General features: G+C 43.2%; 1 protein-coding gene across 4 annotated transcripts; it reads left to right on the top strand.

Moving 5' to 3' along the window:
• Positions 1-13,815: 13,815 nt before the first annotated feature.
• On the top strand, positions 13,816-21,441 carry SAR1A (secretion associated Ras related GTPase 1A; the record flags this gene model as incomplete). 4 transcript variants are annotated; one of them, XM_080693892.1, is made up of 6 exons in its annotated part: positions 13,816-13,873; positions 13,995-14,114; positions 14,506-14,571; positions 15,897-16,000; positions 19,812-19,943; positions 21,325-21,441. In XM_080693892.1, the coding sequence occupies 6 exons, from the start codon at positions 13,816-13,818 to the stop codon at positions 21,439-21,441; spliced, it is 597 nt and encodes a 198-aa protein (XP_080550018.1). The 4 variants fall into 4 exon arrangements, with proteins under 4 accessions (XP_080550018.1, XP_080550019.1, XP_080550020.1 ...); XM_080693893.1 differs by lacking the exon at positions 14,506-14,571; XM_080693894.1 differs by lacking the exon at positions 19,812-19,943.
• Positions 21,442-22,634: the final 1,193 nt, after the last annotated feature.

Below are 22,634 nucleotides of genomic sequence, written 5' to 3'. Positions count from 1 at the left end.
GCTGTCCACAACCCGCGATCCTCCATACTCAGCCTCCCAAATGCTGGGATTATAAGCATGCCACCAGGCCCAGCTTGAGATCCTGTTTTAAAATAAAAATAAAATTTGAACTGGGAGTTTAGCTCAGAGTTAGAATGCCCTGGGTTCAATCCCCAGTAATAAAAAAAAAAGCCACTCTAATTAATGAACACTTTTTATATGGGGTACTGAAAATTAAAACCAGAGGTAAGCTACCTCTAAGCCAAACTCTTTTTGTGTGTGTGTGTGTGTGTGATACTGGGGATTGAACCTAGAAGTATCTTACCTCTGAATATATATATATATACCTGGCATGGTGGAGTATGCTTGCAATCCCAACAACTCTGGAGGCTGAGGGAGGAGGATTGCAAGTCCTAGATGAGCCTGGGCAACTTAGCAAGACCCTGTCTCAAAATAAAAAATAAAAAGAGATGGGGATGAACTGCGTGGTAGAGCACCCCTGAGTTTAAGTCTGAGTACCACAAAAACAAAACAAAACAAAAACCAACCAAATATAGGAAGAAACCTCAAGACTGAAAAAAGATGTTGGTAGTAGTACTAGACATTTATTAAATATTCATGCTACAAACTAAAATTATATAATCTTACCATTTGTTCATTCTCTTAATCAGTTATTAAAACGAACTTTACTAGGTACCTACTATATGCTAGGAAATGTACTAGCCACTGGGGACACTAAAATAGACACTAGTATTATTCCTTTTATGCATATAATAGCTAAATTACCCAAAATTAGAGAGCCAGTGTAACCAGACTCCTAGTTCAGAGGGGGCCTGACTTCAGGGAGACTCAACAAAACAGGTGTGCCCACTCACCCCAGGAAAAAGTTATGGTGAAAGACATGAGAGGAATTTATTCACTCTATCCACATTAGGAAGACAAGGGGGATCGAGTGTCCTCAGTCCTGCCTTGGTGGGGGTTAGTGACATTAAGTTCTCCAATCCTATTTTTTATTCTTTATTTTATTTTATTTTTTTTATTTTTTTTATTTTTTGGTGGTACTGGGGTTCCTGGAAGCCCTTCTACCTCCGGGCTACACTCCCAGACCTATTTTTACATTTTATATTTGGAAACAGGGTCTCCTAAGCCAGCGCGCGCGGCTGGCTTCGAACCTGCGCGATCCTCCTGTCTCTGCCTCCCAAGCGCGGGGATTACAAGCGTGTGCCACCACGCCCGGCCTTTATTCTTTATTTTAAAACAGCGTCTTGCCGAGTGTGGTGGCGCACGCTTGTAATCCCCGCGCTTGGGAGGCTGAGACAGGCGGATCAGCGCAGGTTCGAAGCCAGCTGAGAAGAGACCCTGTTTCCAAATAAAATATAAAATAGATCTGGGAGTGTAGCCTGGCAGTAGAAGGCCCCTGGGTTCCATCCCCAGTACCACCAAACCAAACCAAACAAAAACCAGCATCTCACTAAGTTGCAAATGAGCTCCCAAATTATATAGAGCAGTGGAGCCCGAAGTATGCATAGTGGAGCAGACTTGGCTAAACTGTGGTCTTGTTGGCAGGAGTAAAAAAGTCACTGTTGCCTGGGGGTGGTTTTGACTGCCAATGTTTTTTATTTATTTATTTATTTATTTTGCAGTACTGGGATGAAACCCAGGGGCATTCTACCTCTGGGCTACACCCCCAGACATATTTTATTTGGAAACAGGATGTCACTAAGTTGTGAGGATGGCTTCAAATCTGCAATCCTCCTGTCTCAGCCTCCCAAGTACTGGGATTACAAGCGTCGGTCACCACGCCCAGCTTATCCTGTTTTGTTACTGAGACAGATACAGGCCCTAGTGAAGTCAGTGCTTTTAGGGAAAGCAGCCTGTTAAGTCCTAGTTACAATAGTAAGTGGAAGATCTGGGATTCAAACCCAGGCTGACTCTAGAACCCACTTACACATCCCCATAAATAGTCATAAAGGAACCAGGCGTGGTGGCGCACTCTTGTAATCCCAGTACTTGGGAGGCTGAGACAGGAGGATTGCACAGGTTCGAAGTCAGCCTCAGCTACTTAGTGAGGCTTTCAGCAACTTAGTGAGACCCTGTTTCCAAATAAAATATAAAATTGGTTGGGGTATAGCCTGGAGGTAGAGGCCCCTGGGTTCCCCCCAAAAAAAGTCATAAAGGAAACTAAAATATGTTGTCATAACATAGGTCAACTTGGCCTACTGGTAATTTGGAACTGGAAGCCCTGAAGAAACAGCAGTTATAGAAAAAGCCATCAGAACTGTTGGTACCAGAGAAACCTGCAAGCAGGCCTTACCCTATTCCACAACCGTGGGTTGGAACTATCTGGGGAGCCGGGTGTGGTGGCACACGCCTGTAATCCCAGTACTTGGGAGACTGAGACAGAAGGCTTGCATGTTTGCAGTGAGACCCTTCGCAATTTAGTGAAACCTTATTTCAAAATAAAGAATAGCCAGGCGTGGTGACTCATGTTTGTAATCCCAGTTTTTGGGAGGTGGAAACAGGAGGATTGCAGTTGGAGGACAGCCTCAGCTACTTAGTGAGGCCCTTTGCAACTCAGTGAGACCTTGTTTCAAAATAAAGAATAGAAATAGGGCTGGAAGTGTAGCTCAGAGGTAGAAGGCTCCTGGGTTCCATCCCTAGTACTGCAAAAACTAATAATAATTATTATTATTGTTATTATTATTATTATTATAAATAAAAATAGACCTGGGGATGTAGCTCAGAGGTAAAATGTGCCTAGGTACTTGATAGCCTGGGAGGATCAAAGGTTTGAAGCCAGTCTCAACAACATAGCGAGACCCAGGGGCATTCTATTTCTGAGCTACACTCCCAGCCCTATTTTTTTATTTTGAAACACAGTCTAAGTTGTAGAGGGCCTTGCTAATTTCTGAGGCTGGCCCTGAACCTGTGATCCTGTCTCAGCCTCCCAAGTACTGAGATTACAGGTGTGTGACACTACACCCAGCTCCCTTATTTTATATTATTTATTTTGGTGGTGCTGGGGATTGAACCCAGACTCCTGAGTCATTGCAATTACAGCTGTGTAGCACCACACTTGGTAATTATAAGTGATTTAGACATGATTTCAAGCATATAGAAGGTTTTTAGGGGTGTAGCTCGGTGGTAGAGCACTTGCCCAGCAAGCACAAGTCCCTAAGTTTGATCCTCAGCACTGCAAAAAGAAAAAAAAAAGTATACAGGAAGTTATATACAAATACAATGCCATTTTATATATGGAATTGAGCATCCTTGGGTTTGGGTATCTGAGGGAGTACTGAAACCAGTATCCCCTATGGATACTGAAGGAACAACTGTAATAATGTACATAAACAGATATAAACCTACACTTCTACATATATATTCTATAATAGTTATTCTATGTATAGAAGATCTGTACATTCTATAGTATCTATTTTTGGGGGGGCACTAGGAATGGAACCCAGAAAATTTCTATCTCCAAGCTATACTCCAAGTCTGATTTTTTCATTTATTTGGAAACAGGGTTGACTTACTAGGTTGCTGAGATCCTTGCTAAATTGCTGAGGCTGGCTTTGAACCTGTGATTCTCCTGTCTCAGCTTCCCAAGTGCTTTAATCTAGGCCTGGTGGCTCATGCTTGTAATCTCAGTACTTGGGAGGCTGAGACAGGAGGATCTCAGGTTCTAAGCCAGGCTTGACAACTTAGTGAGGTTCTCCATAACTTAGTAAGACCCTGTTTCCAAATAAGAAAATTAGGCTGAGAGTATAACTTGGAGGTGGAATTCCTCTGAGTTCAATCTCCAGTGCCAAAAAAAATAAATTCAATAAATAATAATAGAGCCAGGCGTGGTGGCACACACTTGTAATCCCAGCATTTGGGAGGCTGAGACCGGAGGATTGCGGTTCACGAAGTAAACCGCACGAAGTAAGTGAGGCCCTCTGCAACTCAGTGAGACCCTGTTTCAAAATAAAGAATAAAAAATTGGGCAGGGGGTGTAGCTCGGAGGTCGAATGCCTCTGGGTTCCATCCCCAGACGCTCAGTAAATAAATAAATAAATAAATAAATAAATAAATAAATAAAATAATAATAATAAAATAGGGCTGAGAGGATTGCTTAGAGGTAGAATGTCCCTGGGCTCTCTCCCTAGTACAACAAATACACACAAAAATATTTTTATAATGTCATTTTTAGGGGGTACTGGGTATCGAACCCAGGGGTACTCTAACTTTGAGCTACACTCCCAGCTCTATTTTATTTATTCATTGGTGCTGGAGTTTCAATCCAGAATAGTTCTACCTGAGCTATACCCCAGCCTTATTTTATTTATTTTTTTATTTTGAAACAGTCTCACTAAGTTGCTGAGGCTGGCCACAAACCTGCGGTCCTCCTGTCTCAGCCTCCCAAGTACTGGGATTACAAGTGTGTGCCACCATGCCAGGCAATTTTTAGTTTTTGAAACAGGGACTCATTAAATTGCTGAGGCTAGCGTGGACCTGAAATCCTCCTGTTTTAACCTTTCAAGTACTGGGACATCATGCCTGGCTGTTACATTACTTAAAGTGTGCAAAAAATGTTTGTTTTTTATTCTGGTGTTGGGGTTGAAGCCACGGTCTTAAGCATGCTAAACATATGCTCTACCACTGAGTGACAACCCCAGCCAAACATGCAAATCTGTGAGTCACCTGGAACTTACTTAGTGTAGTATGTTATTTATAGATGCAACTATCCAGTTGTTTCAACTTTTTATTTATTTAAGAACACATAATAGAAACATTTATTGAAAATACACTGAAAAAACTACTTTACATGCACAATGCCTGTTTCACCTATTTTGCAGGTGTATACACTGGGACCTGGGGCATTTGTCAACCTGACCAAGGCTGACTAGTTGGTAGGTAGAATATACTACTTTTCTGAGAATCTGCCTGTGTGCTTTCTCCTTCCTCCTGAGCTAACCAAACCTTTCCCTGTGCCTTGAACTTCCCCACCTCCTGCAACCAGACTCCCACAAGAGCCAGTGATCCAGTGTGTTAGCTTGGCCTGGTGCAGACCAGTACCTCCAGGTTTCACATGTTTGAGTTTCAAGCCCCATGGACATAGTTCCCCTGATCTGGCCAAAACTGATAAGAAGCCTTAGAACATGACCTGAGCCCTTTCTGTGTCAGCACAAGATTCAAATATTCAACCCACAGGATAGAAGGAGAGAAGATAGTGATTAGCTAGCTCACCCAACCCCCTCTGAGTATTGCTAGTATGTTACTCGGCTTTTCTTTGCTGTTGCAAACACCTGAGAGAATCAACTTAAGAGAGAAAAGGTTTCTTTTGGCTCATGGTTTCAGAGTTTCAGTTCCATGTTGGGCCAGCTCTATTGCTATGGGCCCAAGGTGAGGCTGAACCTTCAGGCCCAAATTGTGGAAGGGCATGGTAAAGGAAAGATGCTTAATTCTAGGCAGCCAGGAAATAGGAAGAGAAGGAGAAAAGGGCCAAAACCAAGAAATACTCTTCCAAGGCATGCCCCCCCATGACCTACTTCCTAAACCAGGTCCCAACTCCCATCGTTCCACTGCCTCCTGGTCATCCAGCTATCAAATGACTGAACTACTGATGAGGTCAGAGCCCTCTGGAACCAGTCACTTCTGAACACTGCTGCACCTGAACATTGCTCCATTGGAGACCAACGCAGGAGTCCTTGGGAGTCACTTTATATCCAGACCCTAACAGCTAGAGTGCTAGATGACATTTCATTTCTCCATGTACTTGGGTCTACTTCTGAACTTTGTTCTGTCCTACTGTTTTTTTTTTTTTTTTTTTTTTTACATCAGGTTTTGTGTGTGTGATGCTGGGAATGAATCTCAAAGTCCTTGCACTGCCAGGCAACTGCTCTGCCACTGAGCTACATCCCCAGCCTTTATTTATTTTGAATTTTATACTGAGATGAAGTCTCATTAAGTTTCCAAAGCTAACTTTGAACTTGTGATCCTCCTACCTCAATCTCTGAATATTTTGGTTATAAGCATGCGCTATCTTGCCTAGCTTTAATCAGTTTTTAGTTTTTGTTTTTGCAGTACTAGAGGTGGAAGTCAGGAGTCTTCTACCTCCGAGCTACACCCTCTGCCCCCCTTTTTTGCAGTACTGGGGGCGATCCTCCTGTCTTAGTTTCCCAAGTACTGGGGTTACAGGTATGCGCCACCATGCCTGGCTATTTTGTCATGTCTAAACTGTCTGAATTCTAGATTGGTTACATTGACTAATCCGAATTTCGGTTCTCTCCTTTGTACAGTGGGATTGATAATGGTGGTATTTGGTTAGGACTGTAAAGAAGGTAAAACTAGACGTAGAACACCAAGTACCTGGCACATTGCCGGGAACATAAGTGCTCAATAAATAATAGCTGTTTTTCTAAAAATTGGGCTATCCTGGGACAGGAAAACAGGAAAAATATGACTTAAAGGAAAAGTTTAGAAACATCCACCTGAGGTCGAAAGCCCCAAGGTCAATTCTTATTTACAGAGCCTACTTAACTGTCAGTCGCCCCTCCCGACTTTCCCAGTGATTCTGGAGCACAGGGTCTCCGCGCCGCTGGGCTCCAGGACCGCGCCCCACCCGCCGGGCCAGCGGCGCCACGTCTCGCGCGGCTCGGGGCCCACGCGAGCAGGCGTGGCCTGGGAGGGCCACGCCCCCGAGCCGCCGCGCCCCGCCTTGGGCCCGCCCCCCGCAGCCGAGTGGCCGGCAGAGCGGTACTCCGGCCGCGCGGCGTGACGCCGGGGGCGGGGCTAGCCTGCGCCCGGAAGCGCCGGGGGAGGGACGTGACGTACATCCGGCGAGTAGCTGGCGGTCCCGGGTGCTGCTGGTCTGTCTGCTCAGAAGGAGGGTCCAAGCCTCCCGCCGTCGCCAGAGGATCCCTCGGGCCGTGAGTCTGGGGGCCGCGGCGCCGCAGGCAGCGGGGGCCCAGGGGGCTGGGGCGGACGGCGGGGAGAGTCGCGGCGGAGGCGGGCCCGGGCAGGGCTGGGGGGGGAAGTGACACGCAGGCGGTTCTGTGGGGCCCCGGGGCTGGTTCTGGGCGGGGACGGGCCGACTCGGCCGGTCTGCTCCTTCCCTTGCCGTTCTTTGGGGTTTGGGGTCCACCAGTATTCTTCTCCGGGGTCTTGCAGCTGCTTGGCCATATAACAGTATTCTTGTGTGTACGATGCGCTCCGGCTTGTGTCCTATCTCGGTGGAGCTCAGTCCTTGGTGAGGCGGTGGGGAGGCCTTGATCACCCATGTTTTACAGACCCAGGGACTGAGGCTCGGCGAGGCCCCGCAGCTAGCAAGTGTGAGCTCTTAAAGCAGGTCTGCAGGCTCCTACCTCAGGGATCCTCCCCACGTCAGCTCTCTTGTCATCTCATGTCCCGTGTCGAACCCCGTGTTTTCTTCTTTCGCCTCCTACCTTCTCCCTCTCTCGTACATGGAAAAATTTACCTGTGTGCGTTCGGCATAGATTTGTATTTTTTCACGAATCCAGCCGAGAGGTTAGGAGCACACTTGTGAGGGTTGCATCAGATTGCCTCTATAAATATTTTCCCTTGTTCTTATCTTTATCTTTTACCTTGCCTCTGCCTGCTTGGTTTGAGAGAGAATATTTAGGCAGATTTACCGTGGGATTGACCTTTGACATTTACCCCTGCAGCCAAGCAGTTTCTTAGCTAAAAGTCAGCTGCCTACTTCTCCAGCTCTGGCTGGAATGGTGTCTCAAAGTTGTTCTGAGTGTATATAAGAAGGAAGACCTATGTTTTTGTATTGGCTAATGATCAGCTTGTTGTTCTCCTTTATATTTGTTTGAATCAGTCAGTCCTGAAATTTGCAAGGTTTCATTTTAGGTATATCAGAATTCGGTTGGTCTTTAGAGCCCTTAAATTTTAGAGTACTCTTGCTATAATGTGATAGAGTAGATCAAGAGTAGCAAGTGAATACAATACTAATTATTGCCATCCAAAAGGTGTGAAACTTATAAGGATAACTTTAGAGATCATCTGTGTAGTTGGTGGGTACTGGGAATTGAATCCAGGGGCATTTTACCTCCAAGCTACATCCTCAACCATTTTATTTATTTATTTATTATGGTACTGAGGATGGAACCCAGGGGCATTCTACCTCGGAGCTCCAACCCCAGCCCTATTTTTTAATTCTTTATTTTGAAACAGGGTCTTAGTTGCAAAGGGCCTCAATAAGTTGCTGAGGCTGGCCACCTGTCTTAGCCTCCCAAATTGCTGGGATTACAAGTGTGTGCCACCACCCCTGGCTCTTGTTTTTTTGAAACAAAGTCTTGCTAAATTGATGAGGCTGTCTTTGAACCTGCATTCCTCCTGTCTTAGCCTTCTAAGTACCAGGATTACAGGCATGTGCTATGACTCTTGGTGACCTTTTACAAATTTGGATTTGAATTTTATGTGATACAAGAAGAGCTTTGGTGTCACAAAAGGAGGGTTTAAGCCAGTCTAGGTGATGCATTCCTGTAATTCCAGCTACTCCCAAGGCTAAAGCAGGAGGGTTGCAAGTTTGAGGCTAGCCTGGGCAACTCAGTGAGACCTATTTTAAAGTCAGTAAATAAGGAAGGAAGGAAAGGAAGGAAGGAAGGCTGGCCAGGGATGTAGCTCAGTGGTAGGGTACTTGCCTAGTATGCTTGAAGTTCTGGGTTCAATCCCTAGTATTGGGGAAAAAAGAGAAGGAAAAGTCTGTAATTATTATTTTTTAGCTGAGCAGTCTTGAACAAAGTAGCTAACCTGTGAGTGTTGGCATCCTTATCCTGTTCATGGAGGCCATTGATCCCTGTTTAGTGAATTGCTGTAGAGATGAAATGAGATTTATTTTCAGATATTGTATAAACTCTGAAACCGTTGATGAGTTGGTATAAATCCTGCTATCTCAGTGATGGAGGAGCCATCAAGGCCATCTGCTTAACTTTAGGTAGCAATACAACCCAGCTCTTAGGTCCGGTAAAGGTTTTTGTTAGATTTTTTTGGCATCACCTGAAAAGTTTCTTTTCATTTTCATATGTCATTTTGGAGTGAAGAATTATAGGTCTTTCAGAGCATTGATGTCAAGGGAAACTAAGTGGGAAAATCAAAGTAGCTCAGTTACCATGAAAAACTCATGGTAAATGTGATAAAAAGGTTTCAGCTTGTCTTAGTCTCCCAAGTACTAGGATTACAGGCATATGCTGCATAATGGTTTTCCTCACACTTTTTAAGTTTTTTTTTTTTTGTGGAAAGGAACTTTTCAGGTGATGTTAAAAAATATAATAAAACCTCTTACTGGACCCAAAGAGCTGGGTTGTATTGCTCCCCAAAGTTAAGCAGATGGCCTTGATGACTCCTCCATCACTGAGATCTCAGGATTCATACCCACTCATCAGTAGAATTTTCAGGTTGGAAGTTCTTTCGTGTGTGTGTGTGTGTGTGTGTGTGTGTGTGTGTGTGTGGTGGGTGTGTGTGTGTGTGTGTGTGTGTGTGTGTGTGTGGCGGTGCCGGTTGGGGGTGTTTAACTCAGAAGTGTTCTACCTCTCAGCTATATCCCCAGCCCTCTTTCATTATTTTATTTTGAAACAGCATCTCACTAACTTGTAGAGGGCCTCACTAAGTTTCTAAGACTGTCCTTGAACCTGATCCTCCTGTCGCAGTCTTCCAGGTACTGGGATTACAGGCATGTGCCACCACCCCTGGCTCTTACTTTATTTTTTATTTGGAAACAGAGTCTCACTAAGGTGACAGAAGCCTCACTGAGTTGTTGAGGCTGGCTTTGGACCTGTGATCCTCTTGTGTTAGCCTTCCAAGTACTGAGATCACAGGTATGCGCTACCATACCTTGCTTATTTTTATTTTTTGGCAGTACTGGGATTGAACTCAGGAGCACATCAGCCTCTCCCATTGCTAGGATTATAGCTGTGCACCACCATGTCTAGCCTGGTTAGGAGTACTTTTGAAATGATGTGGTAACATTTTAAAAAGTCTATAGAGTATTGACTGCAAACCAGTGTAGTACAAATAAATATAGACAGGTTGTAAAGGAGAGGGACCTTAATGAGGGCACTCTAAAGATAAACAATGGTCTGAGAAAAGGAGGGAAGGCTGTCTGACTTGGGGGAGGCTGCAGAGGAAAGCACTTGTTCTTTTACTTACCTGCAGTAAGTAGGAAACAAGGAGCTTTATAAGTGTATTTAAATTTGTGTGTGTGTGTGTGTGTGTGTGTGTGTGTGTGTGTGTGTGTGTGTGTAGGACAAACTGGTGATTGAACTCAGGAGCATTCTATTCTATCTCCAAGCCACACTCCCAGTCCTAATTTTTTGTTGTTCTTCTTTTTTTTTTTTTTTTTTTTTTTGCGGGTCTGGGGATGGAACCCAGGGGCATTCGACCTCTGAGCTACACCCTTCTTTTTTATTCTTTATTTTGAAACCAGGTCTCACTGAGTTGCAGAGGGCCTCACTAAGTAGCTGAGGTTGTTCTGGAACCACAATCCTCCTGTCTCAGCCTCTCAAATGCTGGGATTACAAGCATGTGCCACCCTGTCTGGCTTTCTACCTTTTTTTTTTTTTTTTTTAATGGTCTCACTAAGTTGTTGAGGACTTCACTAAGTTCCAGAGGCCGGCCAAATATCTGTGATCCTCCTATCTCAGCCTCCCAAATACTGAGATTACAAGTGTGCACCACTATGCTCAGCTAAATTGAAGTACAGACTAAGTTTTCAGAACAAAACTCTTATTTAACCTGCTAAATGTAGGTCTGTCTTTCTGCCAACATATATTTGAATGTTACTGAAAAGGGTGGAAAAACCCCTCTTTTAGTTTATTTTCATAAAAGCTTTTTCCTCAATTTTTAACTCTACCCACGCCCCCTGCTTTATTTGTTCATTTATGGTAAGAGCCATGAAAAGTAAGCTTTAAGTAGGTCTTAAAGTTTATAGATCAAAACACAGGTCTGATAACCCAGTAGTTGAATGAAAAGGAAAAAATGTACGGTCTTCAGTTTTCAGCCTCTTCACCTTATGTTCTTTGAAGACTGTGAGGCCAGCTCATGGCATGCACCTGTAGTCTCAGCTGCTAGAGAGTGTAAGGCAGGAGGATAGCTCTAGCCTGGGAGTTTGAGGCAGGTCTGGGCAACATGTGAGATACTATCTCTTTAAAAAAATAAAAAGAATGTTTGTGGGTAGCTCTTTAACCTATTACTTTTCATGAAAGTTGCTTTTTCTCTTTTTGGTGGTACTAGGGATGAAATATCCTAGAGCATTCTACTGCTGAACTACATTCCCAGCACTTTTTGAGATAGAGACTCCTTGAGTTGCCAAGGCTAGCTTTGAACTTGAGATTCTCCTGCCTTGGCCGCTGGAGTAGCTGTGATTACAGGCATGCACCGTAAAGTCTTATGTTCAGATGTTCTTACTGATGGAGAGGAATAAAAGTGGTGATCTTTTTTTTTTCTTCTTTTTCTTTTTTGGCACCGAATCTGAGCTACTAAGGCAAATACTTAGTATGACCAGGAATGCTAATTCTGAGAAATTGTAAGACATACCAGTCTTACAGGCTTTCACTCAGAGGTCCTGTTGTTTATTACCAATGTGGATAGACCTGTTGATAACTTTAGGTCATTGTTTTTTCTAGACCTAAGGGAAACAATAGAAAAGTGGTCTATCGGTACTAATTAATATATGTGCTGCTTATGAACCTACTGCTATATTATGAGTATTTTTTTTTTTCAGTATTGGAGATTGAACCCATGGCCTTGTGCTCACTAGGCAAATGCTCCTCCACTGAACTGTATCCTCAGCCCATGAATGAATATTCTTATTTTAACAAAATAAGAATTTGTAAAATGGGCTTGGGCTGGAATACTTATAAAAGGATTATCTTCTTATCCTGTAATAGTTTTATAAAATAGTATGTCTTTTTATAAGTTGCAATGTATCTGCAAAAGGGGTTCAGTAAGTTTTATTTAAGAAGAGGTGGTATTTAACCAGGTATTTAACTGTCCTGTAATCTCAGCTAGTTGGGAGGAGGATAGCAAGTTTGAGATCAGCCTGGGCAACTTAGCAATGCCCTGTCTCAAAATAAAATTCAAAAAAGGGCTGGAGATACGTTTCAGTGGTAGAATGGCTCTTTTCAGTCCCCAGTAAATACCTCCTCCCAGCACCCCACACATACACACAGGCTGGGGATAGAGCCCAGTGGTTGAGTGCTTGCCTAGCCTGCTTGAGGGCCTGGGTTTAATTCCCAGTATGGGATGGGGGAGAGAAAATAGTGTTTATATATGGAGCATGACAAATTATGCTAGGATTTTCGGTAAATTTGTTTTTTAGAGCTATGTGTAAAAATAGGTTAATAGGCTTTTCATTCTTATTTTCTGCCTATTTTCTCTGTATGTCTTTTTGATCCAGTTTTTTTCTTTTCTTTTCTTTTTCTTTTTTTTTTGTACTGGGTATTGAACCTAGAGGCATTCTACCTCCAAGCTATGCCCAGCCTGATTTTATTTCTTTATTTGGAAATAGGGTCTCTCATAGATTTCTTCCTTTTTTTTTTTTTTTTTCCTGCGAGTCTGGTGGAACCCAGGAGCATTCTACCTACAAGCTACACCTCTGCCCTATTTTTTATTTTATTATTATTTTTTTATTTTTGGTGGTACTGGGGTTCCTGGAAACCCTTCTACGTCTGGGCTACACTCCCAGACACCTATTTTTTATATTTTTATTTGGAAACAGGGTTTCTTAAGCCAGCGAGGTTGGCTTCAAACTTGCGCGATCCTCCTGTCTCTGCCTCCCAAGCGTGGGGATTATAAGCGTGCGCCACCATGCCCGGCTTCTTAAAGATTTCTAAGAGCCTCACTATATTGCCGAGGATGGCTTTGAACCTGCCATCTTCCTGTCTCAGCCTCCCAGTACTGGGATTAAAAGTGTGTGCCACCATGCCTGCTTGATCCATTCCCTGCCCGTGCCCCCCCCCCCCAGTACTGGGAATGGAACCCAGGGGCATTCTACCTCTGAGCTATACCCCTGGCCCGCCCGCCCTTCCTTCCTTCCTTCCTTCCTTCCTTCCTTTCTTTCTTTCTTTCTTTCTTTCTTTCTTCTTTCTTTCTTTCTTTCTTTCTTTCTTTCTTTCTTTCTTCTCTTCTTTTTTTGTGGTACTGGGGTTCCTGGAAGCCCTTCTACCTCCGGGCTACACTCCCAGACCTATTTTTACATTTTTATTTGGAAACGGTCTCCTGAGCCAGCACGTGCGGCTAGCTTCGAACCTGCGCGATCCTCCTGTCTCTGCCTCCCAAGCACGGGGATTACAAGCGTGCGCCACCACACCCGGCTTCATTCTTTATTTTGAAACAGGGTCTCACTGAGTTGCAAAGGACCTCACTAAGTAGCTGAGGCTGGCTTCGAACTGTGATCTTCCTGTCTCATGTTGGGATTACAAGCGTGAGCATCACGCCCAGCTAGATCCGGGTTTTTGATGAGACTTAGAGGTTTTGCTAACTGGTAGGCAGCAGTGGTATATCTAGGGAATATAAAGAATGGCTGCCTGGAAAAGTGACTCGCACAGTAAAAGAGGATATTTACAGTTCTCTGAGTAGTATAGATTGATAACTATAAGAAAACCACAAATTTCTGCAGGCATGGGATCCTATAAGCATCGTTTAGTTTGCGAAATCCTTACTTCAAGAGAAAGGAGATTAATTTATCTTATTTTCTTTCTTAGGCCAAAAAATATGGGACTGTGAACATGCATTAGAGCAAGGGAGTAAGTTAACTTCCAGAACTGTGGTGATATTCAGAAAGCTAATGTTTGCTGCTTTGATATTTTATACAGGTAGTAAGCGTTAATAATGTCGTTCATCTTTGAGTGGATCTACAATGGCTTCAGCAGTGTGCTCCAGTTCCTAGGTAAAGCCATTTCCTTGAAATACAAGCTTCACACTGTGCATTTCTTCTACCAATTTAAATACAAGCTGTCTTTGGCATATAGGGATAAAATTCACATTGAAAACTTTTTTTTGTCTTTTAGGACTCTACAAAAAATCTGGAAAACTTGTATTCTTGGGTTTGGACAATGCAGGCAAAACCACTCTTCTTCATATGCTCAAAGATGACAGATTGGGCCAGCATGTTCCAACGCTGCACCCAAGTAGGTTTGAAAATACCAGGTAACCTTTTACCCTTTAAAGGTCAAAGTCAGGCTTGGAAAATGACTCCCAGTTGATATAATTACTTTATTAACTGAGGACCCAGAATCCATCTCACTTTGAAGTTACCTTTAGGACAAACTCGGGTCACATAATCATGGATCTAAACTTGTAGAACATTATTGCTCTCTATTCTCACTGGTTCTGTGATAGGAAACATTTCCTGTATGTACCTCTAAGATGCAGAAACATCTTAGAGAAATAAACTTTCGACTTTTTACAATCAGTTTAGACTGTTTCATTAAGTTTTGTGTTAGTATTGCTTCCAGGTCTGGTAGTTAGACCATTAGATGGAAAGGTTTATTTCTTTCCTCTTTTTTGATGATTTTTCAGCATCAGAAGAGCTGACAATTGCTGGAATGACTTTCACAACTTTTGATCTTGGTGGACATGAGCAAGGTAAGAGACTCGAGGAAACAGTATGTTAACTTATGATTCATATGCACCCCTCCCCCCCAAAAAAAAAGCAGTTTGTTATTTTTACCTTTTTTTTTTTCCCAGTACTGGGGATGGAACCCAGAGAGGCATTCCACCTCCAAGCGACACCCCCAGCCCTATTTTTTATTCTTTATTTTGAAACAGGGTCTCACTGAGTTCCAGAGGGCCTCATGAAGCAGTGAGGCTGTCCACGAATCATAATCCTCCTGTCTTAGCCTCCCAAATGCTAAGATTATAAGTGTGAGCTACCATGCCCAACTGGAATTGTTTGTTTCATCACTTTTTTTTTTTTTTTTTGGTGGTGCTGGGGATTGAACCCAAGGGCACCTCCAGCTATACCCCCTGCCCTTTTTATTTATTTATTTTTTGCGGTATTGAGGATTAAACTTGGGGGCATTATACCTCCAAGCTACATCCCTAGCCCTATTTTTTATTCTTTACTTTGAAACAGGGTCTCACTAAGTTGCAGAGAGCCTCAATAAGCAGCTGAGGCTGGCTGCAAAACCTAGATCCTCCTGTCTCAACCTCCCGAATGCTGGGATTACAAGCGTGCACCACCATGCCTGGCTATTTTATGTTTTGAGATACAGTCTTGCTAGGTTGCTGAAAGTCTCACTGAGTTGCTGAGGCTGTTTATGAACCTGGGATCCTCCTGTCTCAGCCTCCCAAGTACCCAGGATTACAGATATGTGCCACCATGCCTGGCTTGTTGTTTTTTTCTTTTTTGTGGTGCTGGGTATGAAATCCAGGGGCCTTCTATCTCCAGGCTATACTCCCAGACTTATTTTATATTTTATTTGGAAAGAAGGATCTCACTAAGTTGCTGAGAATCTCACTAAGTAGCTGGGGCTGCTTTGAACCTGCGTGATCCTCTTGTCTCAGCCTCCCAAGTACTGGGATTACAAGCGTGTACCACCATGCCCAGCTTGTTTCATTATTTTTAAGTTGCATTTAAGTTGCATAAAAGCTGGGTGTGGTGACTAATAAGCTTAGAAACTCTTATATTTAGACTTACAAAAATGTATTTTTAAAGCTGGGCATGGTGGCGCATGCTTGTGATCCCAGCATTTGGGAGGCTGAGACAAGAGGATTGTGGTTCAAGGACAGCCTCAGCTACTATTTAGTGAGGCCCTTTGCAACTCAGTGAGGCCCTGTTTCAAAATAAAGAATAAAAAATAGGACTAGGGGTGTGGCTTGGAGGAAGAATGCCCCTGGGTTCCATTCCCAGTACTGCCCCCTCCCAATGTATTTTTTTTGTTGATGCAACTACAAATTTTGTCTTTTAGCTCGTCGGGTTTGGAAAAATTATCTTCCAGCAATTAATGGAATTGTCTTTCTGGTGGACTGTGCAGATCATTCTCGCCTCATGGAATCAAAAGTTGAGCTTAATGTATGTTTTTTTGTTTTATTTTGTTTTGTTTTTTTCCCTTTCTTGGCCTCTATTTTTTTAAGGAATATATCTCAGAAGCACCAATACTTATTCATTTCAGTTAACATGTGGTAAAATGCTAGATACAAGAAGAAAGTGTTTTAAAATCTAAGGTATTGGTTAGGCATGGTGGCGCACACTTGTAATGCCAGTACTTGGGAGGCTAAGACAGGAGGATTGCAGGTTTGCGACCAGCCTCAGCTACTTAAGCCCTCTGCAGTTTAGTGAGACCCTGTTTAAAAATAAAGAGTAAAAATAGGGCTGGGAGTGTAGCTCGGAAGTAGAATACCCTGGGTTCTCAATTGCCAGTACTGCAAAAAGAAAAAAATGTAAGGCATTGTTTTTCAGTGTCCAGAGGAACCTCAACTTGACCTTGAATAAATTATGGTTTGTCAAAGAGCGACTCTATGGCCCATTTTGCTCAGGACACGCCTCGGGTTAGGCATGCTATCCCAGTGTAGTTAATAGCATTCCCTTTCACAGATCGCATATGGTCAGTCTGTTAAAAAACAGTCCTCAGTTGTTTAGTCTGATGATACTATTGAGGGCTCATTTCAGGTTTTCTACTTTGTTGACATTGTATTTTCATGGCTTGATGATTTCTAAGAATGTTTCTCAGAGTCATAGTTCTGGTCTTGTGGAAACTCCTTCGGGGCAGTCCTCTCCTTACATGACTTCTTGGCACTAGCCACTTTCCCTTGTCTCCCCTTTAGACAAGAAACTCCCTTTAGACTCTTGGTTTTGGTGTAGGCTATCCAGCTAGTACTTTGCAGTATCTTTCATAAATACTTGTTCCTTTGTTTAGTCCTTAAATGAGGGTGTTCCTGGAGGGCTATACTTTCTCCAGGCCAATCTCATCTTCTCCAGTTCCTTCATCTACCACTTACATGTTGATGACTTCCAGATGCGTTTTTTCTACTCTAGACCTCTCTTGGACTCCAGCTTCATGCATAATTCCACCTGGCCACCTGGATAGTTCTGATCTACTAATTCTGTTTTCTCAGAGTGGAACTATTCCTCACCACTACCACCACCTTCTTAGACATTTAGTCCAGAAACCTGTGAATTATAGATTCTTATACCACTCTGCTAGGCATTGTAATGCAAGAAGGATTTTCTTAGATTTGTCATCATCCTACTCACCAACCTTTAATAGTTCTCTGTCGCTTTCAGGATAAAATCCACAAATCTTTTGCATGGTATATAAGATCTTTCCGAATCCTCCCTCTTGAGATCACAGGTTTGAAGCCAGCCTTAGTAACTTAGTGAGGCTGTCAGCAACTTATGGAGACCCCATTTCCAAATAAAGTAGGGCTGGGAGTTTAGCTCAGAGGTAGAATCCCCCTAGGTTCAATCATCAGCAACACACACACACACACACTCCTTCCTCTTGTTTTTGTCCTCCAGCATCCTTTCTTTGTACTATCTACCTACATTCCAGACATAGAGAATAGTTTGTTCTTTAATATGCATAAAGAGCCATTCCCTACTTGACTTCTTCACCTGTTCCTCATTTCCAGCCCACACCTCTTTTGCTATGATTATAATTTATCTATTTATGGGGAGTACTAGGGAATTAATCTAGGGGCACTCTACCTATGAACTGTACCCCAGCCCTCTTTTATTTGTTTTGTAGTACTGGGGATTGAACCCAGGGGCATCTACCTCTAAGCTATACCCCATCTCTTTTTTTTTTTTTTTTTTTTTTTTAACAAAGTCTCACTAGATTTCTGAGAATCTCATTACTTGCAGAAGCTGGCATTGAACCTGAGATCCTCCTATTTGAGCCTCCCAAGTACTGGGATTTTAGGCATAACTGTCCTTTAAGTGATCCCAGAGTTCAGGTATGACCATTTCTGGGAATCCTTCTCTTCTTAGACTGTCTTTTCTCCCCTCTCCCCTTACCAGTGTCTTTTGTTTTTACTGGTTCTTTCTCCCCCTCCCTCCCTCCTTCCCTCCCTCTCTCCTCTGCTCCTCTGCTCCTCTCCTCCTCTCCTTCTCTCTCCTCTCTCTCTGTCTTTGGTACTGTAGATTGAACCCAGAGTCATTCTGCCTCTGAGCTACACCCCCTGCACTATTTTATTTTTTTAGAAACACGGTCTCACTAATGTGGAAGACCTCACTAAGTGGCTGAGACTGGCTAAGAACCTTTGATCTTTTTGTCTTGGCTACCAAGTACTAGGATTACAAGTGTACGCCACCAAGCCTGGCTTTTTGCCAGCTTTTGACTCTTTCTGTCTATTCTGTCATTTAGAATTCACTTCTTTCTCCAAAATGTTTCATGTGCTATTCATTAAATGCTGCTACAAGCCGGGCGTGGTGGCACACACTTGTAATCCCCGCAGTTGGGAGGCTGAGACAGGAGGATCGCGCAGGTTCGAAGCCAGCCTCAGCTACTGAGTGAGGCTCTCAGCAACTTAGTGAGACCCTGTTTCAAAAATAAAATATAAAATAGGGCTGGGAGTATAGCCTGGAGGTAGAAAGCCTCTGGGTTCCACCCCCAGTACCACTAAATAAATAAATAAATGCTGCTACATTACTGATCATCTCTTATATGAGCATCACAGAGAGATATTCACTTACTAGCAGCTAACTTTCCAGACTGGCACTATAATGTGGGTTATCCCTTCCTATCCTATTTATTCTGCCACTGCATGTCAGTATAAATACTTTAAGTATTTTTTTTTAAATCTAGTCAGGCAGTATTTCATTTGGCTTCTTAAATTCTTATCCTACTGGAGAGCCATTGCTTATTCTTCTTTCTCTTTCATTAGAGCCCAGTTTTAGTTCCATTTTCCTGAATTTTTTTTTTTTTTTTTTTTTTTTTTTGCGGATCTGTGGATGGAACCCGGGAGCATTTGACCTCCGAACTATACCCCCTGCCCTAGCTTTTTTATTCTTTAATTTGAAACTGGGTCTCACTAAGTAGGGGAGGGCCTCACTAAGTAGCTGAGGCTGTCCATAAACCGCGATCCTCCGGCCTCAGCCTCCCGAATGCTGGGAATACAAGCGTGTGCCATCACGCCCAGCTTGAAATTGTTTTAATATTGTTTCCATTCATTGTGACACTCAATCATCTACTACACTGTGTTCTTTCTTAGCTTTCTTAACATCAATAGGAACACAGAATGTAGACAGGGCTGTTTCTTCTTTGCCTTTGTTCTGTATCCCTCTCAGTGTCAGAGATAGGGCTTTGCATACACTGAGTACTCAGTGAGGACCTTGTGAGTCACTGCAGTCATCTCTGAGTCTCCATAGCCAGGGCATTCATGCTTCAGGGCTATGCAGAGACGTAGGGCCCCATGAGGATGCTTTGTGGCTGAGCTAACCATCTCAGAGTTAAGGTTAGGTTAGTTCTGTCATCTTAAGTAGAGAGCCTTAGCCGGGCGTGGTGGCGCACGCTTGTAATCCCAGCATTCGGGAGGCTGAGACCTGGAGGATCGCGGTTTGCGGACAGCCTCAGCTACTTAGTGAGGCCTCTGCAACTCAGTGAGACCCGGTTTCAAAATAAAGAATAAAAAATAGGGCAGGGGCTGTAGCTCGGAGGTCAAATGCCCCTGGGTTCCATCCCCAGACCCGCAAAAAAAAAAAAAAAAAAAAGTAGAGAGCCTTAAGTTGCAATTGTTTTGAGATGGGATATTTTTACCTAATAATTATCAGGAACCTTTATCCAGATGCAGTGATGACCAACAGGAGTCTTAAGTTTTATTATCTGGTGGGGTTTTTTAGGTTTCTTTCTTAACCCCCACCCCTTTTTTCCCCCTTGTTTTAGGCTCTAATGACTGATGAAACAATATCCAATGTGCCAATCCTTATCTTGGGAAACAAAATTGACAGAACAGATGCAATCAGTGAAGAAAGACTTCGTGAGATATTTGGGCTTTATGGACAGACCACAGGAAAGGTAAGAGAAAGTGTTCGGGAAGCCTAGAAAGGACATTGACACTTTTGGGACTCTGACGCTTGGCTCTCTGGACTCTCCTTTCTTTTCACAAGTGTTTAACCAGCTCAGGATTTATTTACTCACTTATTTTGTGATGCTGAGCCACACCCCCAGCCATATTTATTTTTTATTTTGAAATAGGATCTCTCTAAGTTGCAGGGGACCTTGCTAAGTTGCTCAGGCAATCTACAAACCTGCAGTCCTGCCTGCCTGCCTTCCACCTTCTCCTCCTCCTTGTCCTTTTCTTCCTGCTGTTTATCTTTTTGTCTTACTTTCATGATACTTGAGAATGGAATCTGAGGACATTCTACCTCTGAGCTCCACCCTCCACCCTATTTTATTCTTTTTATATTAAAACATGGTCTGAGTTGTGGAGTGCTTCACTAAGTTGCTGGGGCTGGCCTTGAAACTGTGATCCTCCTGTCTCAGCCTCCCAAGGACTAGGATCACAGGTGTGTGCCACTGTGCCTGGCTTAGGATTTATTCATGGCATAAATATGGGTATTTTTTATGCTGACTGAAGGCAGGGGTGTGTTTTCTTTTTTGTGTACTGGGGCAGGAACCCAGGGGCATTCTACCTCTGAGCTACACCGCCAGCCCTATTTTTTATTCTTTATTTTGAAACAGGTTCTCACTGAGTTGCAAAGGGCCTCACTAAGTAGCTGAGGCTGTCCATGAGCCGCAATCCTCCTGTCTCAGCCTCTCAAATGCTGGGATTACAAGTGTGTGCCACCATGCTGGGCTTATAGATGACTCTTAAACAATCCCAGACCTCTTGTGTCTATCAGAGAACATGCTATTCCATGGTTCCCACTGGCTTATTCTTGGTTTGCTGCCGTAACTTTCCAGGTAATGCTGGGTATTCAAAGCAAATGCTCTTCAGAAACAGAGAGAATGGCTGGGAATAGAACTGTGCTGCTTATTCTATCCTGAAAGCAAGAAGCCCTGGGGAAATCAGCTATGTGGCTGGGACCACATTTCTATAATAATATCCATTTAAATTAACATTCAAGAGCTGGGCGTGGTGGCACACGCTTGTAATCCCTGCGCTTGGGAGACTGAGACAGGAGGATCGCACAGGTTCGAAGCCAGCCTCAGCTACTTAGTGAGGCTCTTGGCAACTTAGTGAGACCCTATTTCCAAATAAAATATAAAATAGGTCTGGGAGTATAGCTCGGAGGTAGAAAGCCCCTGGGTTCCACCCCCAGTACCACAAAAATAAAAAATAAAATAAAAAATAAATTAACATTCAAGGAATTGAGTAGCTGATTTTTGTGCTTACCCTTTCGAGCTTTTCACCATGGAGGTGCTAATAGGCCTTTTTTGGTTTTGCCTCTTTTAGGGAAATGTGACTCTCAAGGAGCTGAATGCCCGCCCCATGGAAGTGTTCATGTGCAGTGTGCTCAAGAGGCAAGGCTACGGCGAGGGTTTCCGCTGGCTCTCCCAGTATATTGACTGATGTCTGGACAGTGAAAATAAAGAGTTTTACTTCTCTGGACTGATCCTATTCACAGCTTCCTCATGAACTTTTCTAATAGAACAAGGAAAGCTCTCCAACTATGTCTGGCATTGAGAAGCCAAGAGTCTCTGTCAGCTCTCATCGCCCAGTGGTGACATGTGCTCTTCTCCACACTGTTGGGAGGTGTAATACTGCCCCATGTGCTGGTGCAGGTCAGTATCCTGGGACTTGGAAGCTGGCAGGATTTGCCAAGTAAAGCTGTGTGCCATCATGGGACACCTAAAGAAAAACACGTCTCACCACTGTGGTTGATTTCAAAAGAAAGTGATTCTATTTTTTAAAGAAAGTGTTGTTAATGTAATTGGTACCCCCCTCCTAACTTTTTGAGTTCACAATTTACTTGGTCCAGAGTTTTCTATTATTTTTATTTTTAACTAGTGAATGGCATTTAGATACTTAATAAAATTATGAACAGATACACATTGGTGGCCAGAGCTCAGTGTGAGCGTCCTCCTGCTGAGGTAGCAGGGTGGTGAGAGAAGCTCCCCTGAGCTCCCATGCCTCTAACTGCCTTGTAGGAGGTGACATCCGCTTATGCGTGGAGAACTAGGAAAGGGGCAGAACCCTGGCCTTGCAGTTGTGGCAGGTTTCCACTGTGGTAAGCTGGGGTGCTTCCTCATCATGGAGTGGTAGCAGATTGTTCACTGTGGAGGAGTTAATTATAGAATGAGTTATCATTATTATATTGTTTTTACATAATTATAAAGTTACAAATTACGCCCAGTCTTTGTTTTTATATTGTGAAATTTCATTTCTCTCTATAGCACCTTTTTCAGTTACAAAAAATGCTTTTTGCCTCATGAAATAGTTGAGAACATCTCTCATGTAGTTATATACTACAGGTGTGCTTCATTTACTCTTATACAGATTCTAAGGGGAAAATGTTCTGAATAGAAGGACACAGAACAGTGTTCAGCGCTTAAGGGCTTTTAGTTCTTTGAGTTGAGGACTTACACATCTGCTCTTGCTTGTATGAACCTAGGAAAGACTTTCAGGCTTTAAATTTTCCACTTGTAGACTGGTTTCTCTCTTGTTCATGAGCTCTTTTTCTTTCATCTTGTTTCGTTATTATCTATTTTATTGGTGTTTAAAGTAAAGGTTAATATTTGTGGCTTTCCCAGATTTTTTTTTCC

This window comes from Muscardinus avellanarius, assembly GCF_963383645.1.
Source record: "Muscardinus avellanarius genome assembly, chromosome: 4".
Taxonomy (NCBI): Eukaryota; Metazoa; Chordata; class Mammalia; order Rodentia; family Gliridae; genus Muscardinus; species Muscardinus avellanarius.
The sequence above is the reverse complement of the archived record's forward strand: the minus strand, read 5'-3'. Positions and strand labels throughout refer to the sequence as shown.